Source organism: Corvus cornix, chromosome 1 (assembly GCF_000738735.6).
Source record: "Corvus cornix cornix isolate S_Up_H32 chromosome 1, ASM73873v5, whole genome shotgun sequence".
Lineage (NCBI taxonomy): Eukaryota > Metazoa > Chordata > Aves > Passeriformes > Corvidae > Corvus > Corvus cornix.
The window spans coordinates 1,185,542-1,203,008 of NC_046332.1; the positions used below are offsets into that span (position 1 = coordinate 1,185,542).

Sequence of the window (17,467 nt, forward strand, 5' to 3'; positions counted from 1 at the left end):
GGTTCTGGCTGTGCAGGAGGTTTAATTTTGCTAATCCTGTTTTATTCCCATTTCAGTGTAGCTGTTTCAATGCCACAACATGGTGCCTGCAATGAATTTCAAATGTATTTTTGGATGGCATTGTCTTGCAGAATGGGAGAGAAAATCATCCCTCCCAAGTGCCGTTTGCAGGGGCTCTTTCCTGCTGTCTGGAAATCGCACCCTGCATACAAAGCAGGGAGGAAGCACAAACCTCTTCCTCACAAGCTCTCAAGTCCCCACCATGACTGCAACCTTTTCATCTGGGATAAAAAGCATTTTCTTTCATCCTTCTCAATAAGAGTGTTTTGCTTTTACCATTCGGTACAACACCTAATGCAAGCCACACATACACAGTCTTTTTTTTTTTCCAAAACTATGTGGTTTTTTGTACTCTTTACACACACAAGAGTACAAATGAAATGATGCTGGCATTGAAAAGGCACTTTAGAAAAGCAGCTGTGACTCCAGCCCTGCTGGGAGTAGGTCCAGCTGTCACTGGGTGGTTTCTGGGGAGGAACAAGAGAAAGGTGAAGAGTGACCCTCCTAAATTTTATTTCATAAAATCATGGAATTATTTGGGTTGGAAGGGACCTTAAATCTCATCCAGTCCCACCCCTGCCATGGGTAGGGACACCTTCTACTAGATCAGGATTTTCCAAGCCCCATCAAACCTGGCCTTGGGCAGTTCCAGGGATGGGGCAGCCACAGCTGCTCTGGACAGCCTGGTCTTACACTGATTTTCCTAAAGATCTTCTTAATGCTCTGCTGTGTGTTAGTGAAGCCACTGATGGAATTCCGTGTCTCCCTGTAGCCTTCTCCTCCCACTTGCTTTATAACCATGATTTCCTTTGCTTTGAGAACGGCTCCTTCTGTGCTAACTTGGGGGTGGAGGGACAGCTAATTAATTAAGCACTAATTGTTGTCAAGTCAATCGGTGCTAACATTTAATGTTTGACTTGTTTACTCTCCAAAGGTAAAACGAAAGGAGTTAATGATCTAACAAATTGTGTGTCCATCATGAGGGACTTGTTTGGAGAGAATGCTGTTATTTATGAACTGTAAAATAACACATTTTAACAAAAACCCCAGATTTTGAAGCAAGATGGGCTTGGTTCTGGTGTGAAATTACCACTGGATAACTGTGGAGACAAATGCGTTGCCTAATAAAGCTTAATGACTGATTTTCCCATTAATCAAAATTGAGAATGTGCTTCATTAAGATAATTAAGTGAGCCAGTTGCTTAACTGACAGTTAGGAGACACAAATTCCCAAGTTACTTGCTTTCCTCTTAATAAAACCCGCAAGAGGCTGACCCAGCTTCATCATCTTTATTGGAGAGAGGAGCACAAGGGCTGTCGAAATCTCCTTGCTCACGTAAGCTCTGTGACCGAGATTCCCTGTGGGACACGGGTGGGTTGTGGGGGTGGCCCAGCCCCACACAGGATCCAAGCCTTGGCCTCCAGGTTTTCACAGTCAGCTCACGCTGAAAGCGCACCAATACTTGCCCTTCTCCATCTCGCCAGCGGCAAATGGCCTTTTATCTGCTGCTTTTGGAAAGGTCAGGTCTTCAGCGGGCTTGGTTTTATCACCCAAGAACTGTTGCTCTTCCAAGGGGGAGAATTCCTTGCCTGACTTTGTGCCTCCTCCTCTTTGTTCATTGCAAGCTGGAAGGGAGGTCATGAATCCTGAGCTGCCCTGGAGCAGGGATGTGGAAGATGAATCTGCTCCGGGTACATTTGTAGGCAGAATATGCAGCACCGGAGAAGTTGTGGGAATTAACGGAGAGATCCAAAACTTGAATTATTAAATATGCTATCTGGTTGTAACGTCTGGTTGTAAATCCCTTCCTTCACAGCTCTCTGTGTCTGGAATTCTAACAGGGTGATGCTATCAGGACTCTGCACAGGTGGCAGCTCGGGAGCCAACGTAAGGCAACCGTCTCAACTCTGCTTTTCTTTTGTCCTCAGAGTTCCCGATCTTCCACCATGAATCCTGTTTACAGCCCCGTCCAACCTGGGGCTCCCTACGGAAACCCGAAGAACATGGCCTATACAGGTAGGACAGGGGTTGGTGGCTTTTCCTGGATGTCTGTGTGTGGTGGTGGTTAATCCCTTAATGAGGGAGAAAGATTTCACATCAGAGAACCGGATGGGAATGTGACTCGTGGCAAAAACCCTTCGGCAAAGCCAGCATAGCAAGGGTGGTGAGAAGAGTTGGGCCTGAATTCACGCAGAGAGGATGCCCTGGAAATCCTAAGGAAAAGGATCCAAAGGGGTTTTCTTTAGATTAACAAAATGTGCAAGAAGGTGCTGGGACAGTCAGTGGGAAGGCTCCCCTCTGGAGCTGCACTGAGTGACTTGGAGGCACGTGCTGGAATAATCCAGCTGTGGAAATGAACATCCCACAGCCAAGAGCCCCTTGGCTGGAGAGCATCCAGTTATTGTGATAGGTGGTGACTTAAGCTACATTACTGAGTGATTTTTTTTTTATTTCAAGTTGTGCTTTGGTTGAGTTAATCTTAAGTTGAAGAGCAAGTCTGATGTCCGTTTGAAACCTTCTTTAGAACTGACTTGTCTAAAAATGTACTCCTTAACACTCCAAAAAGGTCTTGAAAGATGTTTGCCATAATTATGTAACTAGTGGGGAACTAAAGCGTACCGATATGGAAAGAATTCAGCTGGGAGAGAAATGGTGCTCTGGAAAAAGAAAATCCCAGTTCAGGTGTATCCGGTTTTCCCTGTGGATTACATTCACCTCGAGTTGTTTTGATCTTGCAACCCCCTTACAAAATCAGCCCTGGAAAACTTCTTTTTATGCCATTTTGGGGAATGTAATCAGCTATTGGGTATCATGTTGTGTTAGGGCTTCCTGCTTTCTATTTGCGTTACCGGTTGGATGTGTTGACTTTCACCTAATGTGTGGAATTACTTGGGAATGCGCTTTTGTGGAGGAGGGTGGTCACCAGCAAATGGGAATGAGCATCAAATACTCTCAGCTCCTTTGTGCATGGAATATTCTGGTTGAGTTTGGCAGATCTTCCAGCTGGTGGATCAGTGGGGCTGTGAGGAGCCTTGTCTGAGACTCTGCAGAGCAGAGAGTTCCTCAAAGGCGTTTTGCCCCATTTTTATTCATCCTTTCTCTTTCCCATTCCAATTTATGCAGCTGCTTTGTTGGAGATACTGTGGCTTGGGGGAACTTTGGTCTCACAGTGAAAGCACAAGAGGCTTGAAAAAAAAACAATCTCTGTGAAACAGTCTCTTCAAAAATCTCCCCATTGTGAGAGGACTGTGGACTCCAGCAGCGCTTGGGTGATAGAATGAGCTCATAAGTGCACAGTTATTTTCCTGCTCTGCAAATAACAGGAATTTTGTGGCTTTCCAGCACAAGAGGCTACTTCTCTCCCACTTTACTTTGATTTTTTTTGGCATGTGCTTAAAGCTCCGCCTTAATATCCATTCAGTGTACATTTCTGGATCTGCTTTCAGACAATCCTGGGTGTCTTAGAAGCTGCTTTCTGGCACTTGATAAGACAATTTTATTTAAATATTGAGGTGCAGATTGGTCAGAATTTGGACCTTGACCTTTCTAGAAGAATTTTAGAGGGGGAAATCTACTTTAGATGAAAGAATTCATGGAATTCCAGAATGGTTTAGGTGGGAAGGGACCTTGAATCTCATCTGATTCCACCCTCTGCAATGGGCAGGGACGCCTTCCACGGACCAGGTTGCTCCAAGCCCCATCCAACCTGGGCTTGAACACGTGAATTCTGCAGAACTCCATTTGGAATAAGTCAAGTGCCAGCATTAATGGGATGCTGTCTTCTAAAATAACCTGCTGGTTGATCACTGTGAAGTTTCTACTGTGCACTTAAATCTGTAAAATTTGACTTGGCCAGCTTGTGCCAGTTCTGATCCATGCAGGGATCATGACGAGGTGGCCCCCAGAGACCGGTTTCATCCCAAACCGTCCTTCAGGCGTTTGTCTTCCAGAATTTGTGGTAAATGCACAGAAAGCAATGGTGGATGTGCAGGATACTGTTGGAGGAAAAAGCTGGAGGCAGTTCAGAGTGGAAAAATTAAAACAAGGTCCTCAGTTCTGTCAATGGTAAAACAAAGAAATAAATGTCGGACAGCACAGCAGGAATATTCCTGCTGGATTCTTCCATTGCCCAGGTGGAAGGTAAGGAGTCAGTGGGCTGAACTCTTACAGTGGAGTTCCAAAATAGAAGTTAAAAAGTGTTTAACAGAAGAGGGTTTTTTTCCTGGGCAAATAGTGTTACAAACCCCTTTAAATCCGACTTTATTTGAATATGTAATGAAAGACCCAAAGTTCTGTAGCAAAGGAGGAGGAGAAAATTTAAATTTTATCCTCTGTAGAGAAAAGACAGGCAACTCTTGAGGGTGGTCTCAGCAGCTATGAAAAGAGCTGTGGAATAAAACTCAGGTGGGATAGAGGCAAAAAGAAAGCAGGGATGGTAACCAGGATACTGGCAGATTGAATTCTATGCTTTTGTGGGGGGTTTTTGTGCTAAATGCGAATGCTTTATACTACTTAATACTTGGTTCATTATTTTTATTTATTTGGTAGTTTCAGACTGAAATAATGAGTTTTAATCTGATTTTCTTCTCATTCTCATTTCTGTGTTGTTTTCTGGTGGAGTAGGGAGAGAGGTCCATTGCAAAATAAATAATCCAATTTTTTCTGCCAGATTGGCTGTTAGGGAAAATAGGAAATCCTTGTGTTAGGGAGAATGGGAAATCCTTGGCACATACTCAAGTACTTGATGAACCATCCGTTTATTCAGATTCTTCATTTTTCCATTTTGATCTTCCTTAATGGAAGTGTGAAGGACAGTTATTTCCTAAATCATTTCTCAGGTGTGGTCTGGATTAGCTGGATTTTTATGGAAAATAATAATTAAGTTTAAAAAAGGAAGTTTTAAAATACAGTTACTTGGTGAGATAAAATCAGAATTGTTCAATTCATAAGAGCAATGTTTATGAAAACAATCCCTGCGTTTGGCCTAAGGGATTTATTAAGCACTGGTGGCTTCTCCTGTGTCTCATTTTTGGGGTCCTTAGAACTCCCAGATCTGTTGAATTGCACCCTTCTTCCCGTTTTCCATCGGAAACTGAAAGAGGAGGAGAATAACTTCTGCTGGCAGTGTTCCTTGCTGCTGGATGAGCAGCTGTTGAGTTGAGGGAAGGTGACATGGGGAGAATATTCCAGCTGCGCACAGAGCTACATCTGCACAATGCCAGGTTTGTGCTCCAAGTCCTGGCTCCTCATGCCCGGCTGGTGACGGCTTCCACTCCGCTAATTCCATGGATTTTGGACCGTCAGCAGCAGTGTTTCGGTGTTGTTTACTATTTAATTAAACCAGACTGTAATTAAGTTGGATCTTCATGTAAGCTGTTGTTTTAGTTGAGGCTAATTTTAAAATGTATTTAAGGCCTCCCATTTGCTTTTTTTATTCTTAGTAGAATTCACTTTACCTGCCCCAAATGGGAGCTGCTCAGCCACCTGGTTTTCCTTTGGCACATTACCCTTCCCATTTCCTTGCACCCACTCCAGGAAGGCACCAACGCTGCAGTAAATAGATTAGCCCATTGGTGTGGAATCAGGGGTGAAGAATCAGTCTCTCCTGGAGCTTGTTTGACTTCAAGCGTGAAGCTATAAAGTGTTTGTGATAGCTCACACCATTTTCCCTCTCCCTCCCAGGAGCTGATTAATATGCTGATAAGATGCTGTGATTCATGAACCTCCGCTAGGCTGACTCCGTGGTTGGCGGAGTTATTCCTAAATAATAAATGGTAATAAAATCCAAGGGCCCAAAGGTGCAGAGCTGGTTGGGAAATCTCCAAGGGCTTTGTGTCACATCGCTCCAGCACACGGCATTTCTCAGGTCATGCTGCGGCTCGGAAGAGATGCTCACAGAATCCTGGACTGGTTTCTGGAAGGGACCTTGAAGAACATCTCATTCCAATCCCCAGCCATGGGCAGGGACAACTTCCACTATCCCAGGGTGCTCTGAGCCCCATCCAGCCTGGCCTTGGACACTGCCAGGGATCCAGGGGCAGCCCCAGCTGCTCTGGGCACCCTGTGCCAGGGCCTCCCCACCCTCACAGGGAACAATTCCTTCCCAATATCCCATCCATCCCTGCCCTCTGGCAGTGGGAAGCCATTCCCTGTGTCCTGTCCCTCCATGCCTTGTCCCCAGTCCCTCTCCAGCTCTCCTGGAGCCCCTTTAGGCCCTCAAAAGAGCTCTGATGGGTCCTCAGAGCCTTCTCCTCTCCAGGTGAGCACCCCCAGCTTGGCTCCAGAGCAGAGGGACTTTCCTGCACAGGACCCCTGCATGCTCCTGAAGAGCAAGACACATCCCTGAGTCGGGCTGTTTGCAGCACTCCCAATTTAAAAATTCCCAGGTTTTGTCATTTTTTCTTCCCCGAGGTGAAACCACAACATTTGTTTGGACATGATGATGAACAGAGGGAATCTGCGCCCTCCAGCCGTTGGTTTTGTTGGCAGGACAGGAGGTGAAGGATTCTCACGTGTGTCCCTGTCCTAATCCCTGTCGTTTGTATTCAGTGTTGAACCTCAGACAAAACTGCACATATGAGGAGTGACCTCATTTACTCCTGACTGTTCCTTTCATTTATTGGGATGTTGAGAGTCAGTGGCCTTTGATGTTGTAGAAGATGGAAGGATGTTCCCATAGAACTTCTGCTGTCAGCTTTTAATCCTCCTTTGCATATGTCTTGTGGGACAAAGATAATTCTAGGCATGATTTCAGCCTTCCTTATTAACTTACAATTGTAATTTGGCTGTATTATTCTCGGAAATGCTGGGCCTTTGATGGCAGATCAGCTCTTTGGCCTCACAAACCAAGTTCTTTCACAACTCCTCTGTCAAAGAGGACAAACTTTATATTTTTGCCCTTTTTTTTTGGCATTCCTCAGCATTTTCATGAGGAGCACTGAGGAACACGAGGCAAATGGCAGGGTAGAGGTGCTGTCTCCTTACTTTTCCTTCTGCTCTAGGATGTGCATGCATGTCAGCCCCTTCCATTGATTGGGAAATGCCACTCCTGGATTTAATTAGGCGATCCATCGCTTACCGGGTCTGTAAAACAGGAATTCTAAACCGTGTTCAGGGTGTTGAATTGATTTCAGGGTGATTAAAAATGTATGAAGTGGATACAGTGAATATTTTTCCTCTGGCGTTTCTTCATGTTTATTAATTGGTGTGTGTAGAGCAGACAGGAAAATCCTACTTGACTGGGAGAAGAATGAGCTGTGACTTGTTTTTATGTTTAAATGTGTGATTTTAGTACGGGAATACTTCCAAACAACTTGCTGCATTCCTCAGTGTTGGAAGCTGCTGAGTTTCAGCACTGAGATCAGCGAAGGATAAATGGCCATCTTCGTAATGAATTAACTCAGGCACTTCCTTGACGTTGTAGAAAGCGTAAAACCACTAAGGGAAGGAGGGAGGAGTAGTTTTTTGTTTGGGGAGAAGGAAGCAGAGGGGGTTTGGGTCAGATTAAGGATGTTTGTGGGTGGCAGAGGTTGCTCAGGGCAATGGTGGAGTCATCGTCCCTGAAGCTGTTCCAGAGCCGTGTGGATGGGGCACTTGGGGACATGGGGCAGTGGTGGCCTTGGCAGTGCTGGGGAACAATTGGACTCGATGGTCTTGGAGGGCTTTTCCATCCTTAATGACTCTGTGGTGCTAAAATAATCCATGACATCCACTCAGCTTGTTTGGAGATTGGTCCATCCTTCCAAGGAGTTAATAGGAACTTTGGGAAACATCCCTCACCCCTTGTTTTGTAACTGTTTGGAGACGGTTTTACAGGCTTTTGAGTTTCCCTGTGTTGTAAAGAAACTGAATAGTCTCGGATCTTAAAAGCAAACAAAACTCATGTTCTGTTTTCCCAAATGACCTCATTGTGGGCCGTCTCCTCCTCCAGGCTCGGGTCAGTCCGTGCAACTGGTTTATTTCTGCCTCATTTCTTGGCTGCAATATTGATTTTGGTTTTCCTCGTGGTGGAAAAGAAATGAAAAGATTAAATGGCCACGCTTGAAGAGGGAAAAACTGTGAGGCAGAGAAGCAAAAAAGCATAGGTGGGGGAAAAAAATGGCCTTGGAAACATGTTTTGAAGAGAAAAGTGCTCCATTTAAAGAAAATAAAAGGTGAACAGAGAATTTTCTTGTGTCTCAATTGCTTTTATAGAGTACAGGCACATCTTGTGAAGTTCTTCACTCACTTGGGGAAAAGAGAAGCTTTATTTTTAAGCATGAGCCCTCTCAAATTTGTGTCTTAAATTGCATATAGACAAATTATAGCCACTGCTTTTGCCCTTTAAATACACATTCAGTATTAAAATTGGTAACTGAGGGGTTTTTTGTTGTCTTCTTTCTTAGTGTTTGCATATCAGAGAATGAAACTGTGTTTGGGTGGCTTATTAATTTCTAATGTGTCTCCGAGCCATCTCCTTTTTCTCTGTTTTAGCCATGGCCAATTGTTTTCCACCATTTAAAACCTCTTTTTCTGCATGTTCCCTTCACTTCCATATCTTTTCCTCTAAGTTCCTCTTACTCTGCTCCTGAACAAGGAGCCTCTGTGTAGGAAGTCAAAATCACATTGGCTATTTCAGCCTCACAGAATCATTGAGGTTGGAAAAGATCTTTAATGTGATCCAAGTCCAGATGTTCCCCAGCACTGCCAAAGCCACCCCTGACCCATGTCCCAAAATGCCACATCCACGTGGCTTTTAAATCCCTCCAGGGATGGAGGCTTTGGGAACTTCTGCCACAGACCCCATGGAGCTGGAAGGTGAACTTGTCCTTGTGTGAGTCGGAGATGGGGGTTGTTCATAAACCAGGATGGAAACGTCTCCTGGCCCTGGCACCCCACATTTCGGGGAATCTCTCAGCCAGAGTTAAAATCGCACCCAGTCTAAAATAAATGCCTTTTCCTGCATATTTCTTTCTGCCACTTGCAGTTCAAATTCATATCCTGGCTTGTTTTTCTCCGTGCATGTTTGCACCCCACACATTCAATACCTCTTAAATCCCCAGGTGCTTCAATTAAATGGTTGCAAATAAGCTCCAAGGCTGCCTCATGATCCATTGAAAACCCTTAATATTTGCTGCCTTTCCTCCCCCCCACACCTTTTTTTTCCATCTTGCACAGAAAAATAAGTGGTCAGATCCTCGTTATGTTTTTTCAGGCTGGAGGTCATAAATTAAAATTTAGTGGCTTGACTTCTGCAAAAATGTTTTCAGATTAAATATTGAGTTTTTCTTCCCTCCTGGTGCACAATTATTTCTCACACCGGGCGCAGTCAATGTGATCCAGCACAGAGGTTTGTACAGACAGAAACGTGAGCTGGGCCAGATTTGGAAAAGACTTTTATAAGCTTCAGAAATAATTCCCTGGTTTGTACCAGATCTGTTAATTACTGAGTCTGTTTTCCTACTGTGCTTTACACCTAATATCTTATTTCTAATTTAATGGGGATCAGCTTTCCCGAAGTGGAGCGGTTGAGTTTATTAATCACAGAATGCCAGAATGGTTTGGGTTGGGAGGGACCTTAAAGATCATCCAGCTGCAGATCTGTTTCGCTGTTCTGTTTCATTAGATTTAGCCTGGTGTGAAGCCAAAATCAGGTGTTGCTTATATGCAAATGCATTCATATACTTGTTTTAAAGTGTGTGTGGCTGCCCTTCCCTCTCCCTGTGCTCGCTGGCACTCGGCCTCGTTTCATCTGATGCAGTACTGGGCTAGAATTTTAATGTCTCTGCGGCCAGCGATGATTTATTAGATCCCAAAGCCCTGGCTCTGAGTGCAGGAAGAAAATATTGCAGCAGTGAGCTGCCTTGGCACTGCTCGAATAAATGAGTCCTGAAAGACTCTTTGGTGTTGCAGCCTTTTTTCCCTTCCCCTCCCCTCCCCTCGCCCCCACCGCTCCTTTCCCCCACCTGACCCCTGGGTTTCTGCTGATGGTGAGAAGTGCTCGTTTCCTTGCAGGAGTTGCCATCTCCGTGTCTTTTTACAGGAATGTGTTTGTCAACAGGCTCGTCATGGAAATCCCTTTGAGTTCCCAGAAGGAGCTGCTATCCTTCATCTGGGAAAAAATCAGCTTTTGTGGTAGGGTGGAAGGCTTGGGCTCCTGGTGATGAACTGATGGTACATAGGGAAGATCATGGAATTCCAGGATGGTTTGGGTTGGAAGGGACCTTAAACGTTCCACCCCCTGCCATGGACAGGGACACCTTCCACTATCCCAGGCTGCTCCAAGCCCTGTCCAGCCTGGCCTTGGACACTGCCAGGGATCCAGGGGCAGCCCCAGCTGCTCTGGGCACCCTGTGCCAGGGCCTCACAGGAGGAATTCCTTCCCGATATCCCATCTCTCCCTGCCCTATGGCAGTGGGAAGCCATTCCCCTTGTCCTGTCATTCCATGCCTTGTCCCCAGTCCCTCTGCAGCTCTCCTGGAGCCCCTTTAGGCACTGGAAGGGGCTCTGAGGCATCCCTGGAGCCTTTTCTTCTCCGGGTGAACACCCCCAGCTCTCCCAGGCTGGCTCCAGAGCAGAGGGGCTCCAGGCCTGGAGCAGCTCTGGGGCCTCCTCTGGAATTGCTCCAGCAGAGTCTTGTCTTTCCTCTTCTGAGGTCCTGTCTTAGCAGTGACCTGAGGAAAGAAAGCCAGGACTTCAGTATTCCCGGGAAAAGCAGCAGCGTGTGTCCACCACGCCAGTGCTGGGCCATGCTCCTCTCTGAAGCTGCTCCCCAGCCCCTCCTTCCAGAGAACTGTCAGCCCAGCAGCCCTTCCCAAGAGCAGGTCTGAGTTGTTTCACTCCGTCAACAAAATAATTTTCGGGAACAAGAAGAATAAAGAAGAAATTGGGCCGAAAAGATGAGCTCTCAGAAGACTGAGAGCAGCAAAGAGGAGGGTTTGGGAGGAGAAGTACAAGGAAGAAGCCCTGGAGTAATAACAGGTGAAGAAACTTCGGAGCTCATAGTTACAAAATTCTCTTTAGTAAGTAAGCAAAGGAAGTGTCCATTTTATGCTTGATTTGTTGCCATGTATTTACACTTAAAAATGACATTTCTGTGCCTCGTCATCAGAGACCTCATGTTTGGCAGCAATGGCATCCATCTCCGGGGAGAAGAGGTCCATTCCATGGCATTCCCCGGAGACGCAAAGCACATGGTGACTGTAAATGAAATCAGAGAGGGGAAAACCTTGATTTTACAGCTGAACAATGAAGAATTTCATTCAGAAAGTTGAATGTGTGTAGGCTCTGAACTTCTGTTTACTTCTAGTTTCTTTTTATTTCAAATTAGGGACTCTGTTGAGGTGAAGACCATTCTGTGCTGGGTTGAAGGTGTAAAGATGAGTGTTCTGTTCAGGCACTCTGTTGCCAGAACAGTTTTTCTCTCCCCTTAAAACAGTTAAGGGAACAGTAGTATAATGGACTATCATAGTAATGTCAGGGTGAACAGAGCAATTTTCCACAAAAATAACAATTATGTTGTCATCAAACAAGGCATGGTTTGCTCTGAGCCCATTAATATAATGAGGGTCTCATTGAATGCACGAGCAGCAGGTTGGTGACTTACACCCAACACCCTCAGCTCTCCCAGCCTGGCTCCAGCCCCTGGAGCATCCTCTGGCCTCCTCTGGACTGGAAAGCAAGATTATTTTCCCCTAGCTTGGGTGTCCTGAAAAACTGGATATTCTGTGATATTTAATGTGCTGTGAACTGTGGTTTGAGAAGAGATTGTCAAGATGGGACTTGATTCGCAAAGTCCCAGAATGGTTTGGGTTGGAAGGGACCTTAAAGCCCATCCAGTGCCACCCCTGCCATGGGCAGGGACACCTTCCACTGTCCCAGGTTGCTCCAAGCCCCGTCCAGCCTGGCCTTGGACACTGCCAGGGATCCAGGGGCAGCCACAGCTGCCCTGGGCACCCTGTGCCAGTGCCTCCCCACCTTCCCAGCCAAGAATTCCTACCCAATATCCTTCATGTGTGGAAGGATTTCCATCCCTGGGTTCTTTTCCCTCCTGTTGGTGCTTCACTTTGGCCGTGGAGTTTTAAATTTTTCTTTTAATCCCCACCATCCTTTATCCCTCCCTTGCTTCTCCCAAGCTCTCTGGTTCCTTGAAGCACTAACGTGGAATTCTCCCATGGAGGATGTTGGATCTGTTATGAATAAAGATGAAGTGGAAGTGGAGTGCTTTCCCATTAATTTAAAACTTTGGTTATCATGACAACAGGTTACAACTCTCTTCATTGCCATGACAATCTCCTGCAAAATTGTTAAAATGCCAGCTTACGGTTATTTTTAGTTTGTCCTCTATTCCCATGGAGACCAACTTTTCCTTGAAGTGTTTGATGCTTTGTGCTTGGAGCCTTTAATGAGCCCCACAGAAGTCTGGAAGTCAGGAAAGGCAGAGGCCCCCGAGGTCAACCCATCCCTCCGTCAGCCTTGAGGGCTGCTCGGTGCAGTCGCTTTGCTGCTGCTTTTGTTGTATTGTGGGCCCTTCTTTTTTATTATTATTATGTTCTCTCGTGTGATTTTTCACATTTACATTTCCTGTAGTGCCCAAGCTCTTGCATTCTTTGCCTATTACCCTATTTTTTATCATATGCTTTGCATGTGACCCTATTTTTTTGCATTTAAATTCTGTCTGAAAACTTCACATTTTGCACAGGCCACCGGGGAAAAAAATCTACAAGGGAAAATGAAAAACTATAGAGGAGCTTGAACAGGGAACACATGAAGTGATAACTTTTAGTTGCTGGGTTGTTTTAGGAAAAAATCCACACAGAAATTAACTTTTCTGTCTGTCAATTTACAAAGGAGTTTTACCAGAGTGACATTTGCTCAGTCAGCTCAACATTTACTGGCTTATAATTAATATATTACAAATAAATAAGATATTACAAATCACCTCGGGTAAAAAGGGATATTAAACTTCTTTGTGATCCTCCTTTGTCCATGGGCTTTTATTTTTTCCCCAAGTGTTTCTGGAAGGTGGCTGAGGCTCTGTAGGCCTTTCATCTGTATCCATCATGCCTTGAGTGAGGGTTTGCACTGAGCTTGGGAATTTTTTCCACATCTAATAACTGTTACAGTTATTCTGTAGTTTCTTAGACATCTTAAATTGTTGTCATTAATACCAGCTGAACTCTGAGCTCAGCTCAACCTTCCACTATCCCAGGCTGCTCCAAGCCCCTTCCAACCTGGCCTTGGACACTTCAGGGATGGGGCAGCCACAGCCTCTCATACAGATACTATTTCTATCAATAATTTTAAACCTCTAGAGAGGCTCAGGAGCTTATCATTGATGGTAAAAATCTCTTTTTAAATGGTGTAAGATCTTTCTCTCTCTGGGATAATGAAATCCTTTTGCTGTTAGGGTGACTCTGAATCTTTTTACAGCTGATAAGAGCAATCAGAAGAGTTTTTAATGCCTCTTGCTTGCAGAATATCAACGCTCATCAGAGTCCTTTTGCTCTCTGGTGTGTCTGAGTTTGCATTTTCCATGCCGACTCCAAATAAAACATGATTTCTGCATAACCCAGCCCTCATCTCTAAGATTGCAAGGTTATTTTGGCAGCAGGATTTCCTGGGAAGGTTGATGGCTCAGTTCTACTCTGCAGATGCAAGGGGGAGTATGAAATGTGGTGGATTTTTGTAGCACTAACAGTGGTGGTAAGATTTTTATGGGGATGTTGCTCAGCATCCTGCGAGATGCAAGGAAGATAAATCCTGATGCTGAGGCTGGAGCACTTAATTGAAATAATAATCTATAAATCCCTTTTTTTTTTTTTTTGCACTGCTACTTGTAGAGGACGTGGCATAATTACCCTGATTTTGTGTTGATGTTGACTGTGAGGTGTGTGGCTGTATTTAAGTGTTCCCACAGAATTCTGGCCACGTGCTGTTCCCAGAATAATTCCTTTGCCCTTTCCATGTGTAGTTAAGAGGCCATTTAGCTTTCCCCAATCACTGTTTCATTCTAATGGCTGTTAATTGGCAATAAAGGTTATAACTAATGTAATATATGCAAGGTATTGGTAACACTGCTTATGTTTTTGGGATGGAGTGGGTTTTGTTCCTTAGATTTTTGTTCTTTTCACATTATTTAGGATGGCATGGAATAGAATAGAACAGAACAGAATAGACTATTACTGTTGGAAGGGATCTCCAACAATCATCTCATCCATCTGTCTGCCTAATTCAGGGCTGATTATGTTATTAAGGGCATTATTATTTGGTTTTTATTTGCATTTCTGTGACCAGTGAATTAATTTTATGAGACAGTGTTGATTATAAAATCCACCATGATCTGTTCTTTCTCTAACTTTGGGACCAGCAGCTACAGGGAAGTGCAATGATAAATCTCCAGGCATGGAAAAGTGGAGTTTCCTTCCACTTGTACATAGCAGAAAAATCAGGAGGTAACGTGATTTTGGAAGGAAGGGGGAATTTTTCAGATTTTCCTATGGGAATTGCCCAGAGAAACTGTGGCTGCCCGTCCCTGGGAATGTTCAAGGCCAGGCTGGGCACAACTCAAACCAACCTGACCTAGTGAAAGGTCCCTTCCAATCCAAACCATTCCAGGATTCTGTAACTTCTCCTAAATGCAGATCCTGCTCCAATGCCTTTGGGAGTAAACAAAGATACAGGAACAAAAAAAATCTGTGCAAAATTTTTACACATCCAGGAGATTTTCTCTCTGTGATGAGACACCCCAAAAAGCAGGCTTGGTTTCCTCAGCCTATTTTGATATTTTAGCAAAATTACACTACATCGAATTTCCAGCTTGAGGAGATGTTTCCATCCTTGCTTTTAACTGAATTTGGGGTCAGCTCTCCCAGGGCTTCCTGGAGAAGCTCAGAATGAGGGACAACATTTTCACTTTTGTTTTTCCGGAGGGAAATTTTCTTCTCACACTGGGAAGATACAAAGTGGTGTAAATCTCCATGTGTGTTCTTGTTTAAGGAAAGGAGCCTGTATTCCTCTGAAAAAAGTCTTCAGGATCGTAGCCTGGTGCAAAAAAGTGGGAAGAACTGGTGTGCAAGCAAAGGGAAATTCCAGAGGCATTTGTGTTAAGCTCAGGATCAAATCCTGCCGGGCACTGACTCAACTGCCATCGATCCATCCCCCTGTTTGCCTTCCAGCTCTCACATTAAGCAATGGTTAAATCACCCCTGGAGCTCCCTGGGGCTCCCTTGACTAATTGACCGCTCAAGGTGGTCCAGGTGCTTCTCAGCAGGTCCATCTGGCAGCAGCTCCAACCCATCTGGCCCTCTTCTGGCCTTGGAGAAACCTCTCCTGGGAAGTTTATCCCAAAATCGTTGCTTTCAGAAGTGTTTAAGGTGAGGTACTGCAACGGCCAGGAATTCCTGTCAGTCTGCAGGTCCAGAATGGCTTTGACTCTGAACAAATGCACAAGGAGCAACGGGAGCAAACGTCACCTATTGGAAGAGCCCGACTCCCGGATATTTAGGAAGTGTGGATGTTAAGGCTTCTGACATATTTCTTCAGAGCAACTTTCCAAAGTAAATGCAAAACCAGTCACCTTCAAAAGGCAGGGAATGTCACCCTGCATTTCTCTATCGTCCTTCGCCAAGCGGGAGGACTTGGCATTCTCCAGAACGGGAAGATTTGATGGATGGCAGGACTTCTAATGTTGTTGGCAAGCGGTGCAGGTTCCATGGGATTTGGCAATGTTAGAGTCTTTTATTTTATTATTCCCTATATTTAGAGGAATCTTTCAGTTTCTCTCGCTCCTGGTGTAAATCAAGAGCCTCCACAGGGAGGTGTCCAGATATTTCCATGCACTGCACACATTCCATGTCCCCAGTTTACTGATCCAGTCGCTAACCACGAGCCTTTCCTTTCCTGCTGTCAATCCCAACACATTTTTCCAGCAGAACCAAGGTCATTTCAATCCCTCAGGTGAGGGATTTAAACTGCCCACAGTTTAAAATCAATACTGGGGGCGAGATTATTTTTAGAATTAAGGTGAAGCCCTGACCCCGAGCCCCCACAGGTTTATCCCTGCCTTTGCTGTGCGGGGCTGGGATGATGCTCTGGCGGGGACCGCTGGGTTTCCTTCCGGCATCGCCCTCGTTATTCCCGAGTGCCTTCGGCTCATCTGTCCGGGAAGCAGATTTATTCAGCTCATGTGAGCCCCTGTATAATCATCCTTAGCTCTGCATTAATGTGCTGAGCAAGTGAAACTGGTTAATGAGAGGAGGAGAAAGGAATCTCTTTTTGTCCATGCCATGCTCTTGTTCCTGGAAGCGGAGGGGAATAATTAACATTCCAGCCAGGAAGCGGGTTCCTTCAGCTGTGCCTATTGATGGAAGGCGGGGGATACAGGTGAACTAATTCCAACCAGCCACAGGCTTGATGTTTAGCTCTGCCTTTGTTATATAACAAGTTTTTAGGTCTTCAAAAAAACCCATTTCTGTGCAGAAATGACCTTCAAGGAATGGTTAAAATAAGAAAGCCGACGTCCCTTTGGTTACCGGTGCACAAACTCATCACATAAACAGGAGAAAGGCTTTAATCTCCTTTTGAAGTCATTTGCACATTTATTGAGGCTTACAGTGCCTTTTTCTTTGGGATCCCACTGATCTGAAAGTGAAGGACACACATGGCTGGAAAACCCACCAGGTTTCCCTGAGGTTCACATCAAACTCCCTTGTTAGTCCTCGAGGTGGGACAAAGTGGCAGAATTCAGCTTTGCTGTGAAGTTATTAAACCAGGAATTTCTTGGTATTTCTCTGCATTTTTTTCTTGTTGTTCAACAACCTTCAAAGTATTTTTTTTCACCTGTATCCCTTGTTACTCTTTAAAAGAAGAAAATCTTTGGGGCTTTGCTATTAATTTTGCTGTAGGTTCATTGAAATTCCTCTTCCTATATGGGATTTCAGCCTTGCTGAGTGGCACATGACCATCATAATTAGACTTAACAAAAATGACACCTCAGAGAGCTCTTTTGAGACAAATGCTGCTGCACACTCAGAGAAGGTGTTTGGAGGAGTGGTGCTACTTTGTTCCCATTGCTTTGTCATTAACCCCAGTGAGAGACTCCACATCCGTAGGGTGGTTTTGTGGCTGAAGGTGGAGCAGGAACCAAGATCCTTCATGCTCCAGTGGTGCAGGCTGTCCTTGCTCATCCTGGATGGAGTAGCCAGCAGCAGTTTTAAATGCTCATATTAAAAACCCCACAGACAAACCCCAAAACATTGCAGTTTTGTTAACCACATCTTGCCAGGATGGGCATTTTCCAGGCTGCAGGATGAGGAAGGTGCTATGGACAGCAAGGGTTGCCAAGATTACATTGCACAGTGCACCTGAACGTGGGCTATTGCAGTAATTAATGTTAAATGCTGGCCTGTAATTACAATCCAGCAATAT

General features: G+C 44.9%; 1 protein-coding gene across 5 annotated transcripts in view; it reads left to right on the forward strand.

Annotated features, from left to right (window-relative positions):
* FAM168A (family with sequence similarity 168 member A) overlaps positions 1-17,467 on the forward strand; it is a 132,502-nt gene that overhangs the window by 65,588 nt on the left and 49,447 nt on the right. For all 5 annotated transcript variants that reach the window (XM_039554932.1, XM_010413308.4, XM_019279640.3 and 2 more), the window contains one exon: positions 1,990-2,077. In XM_039554932.1, the coding sequence (XP_039410866.1) occupies positions 2,008-2,077 (70 nt within the window). In that variant the 5' untranslated portion in view covers positions 1,990-2,007. The remainder of the gene's footprint in view (positions 1-1,989; positions 2,078-17,467) is intronic.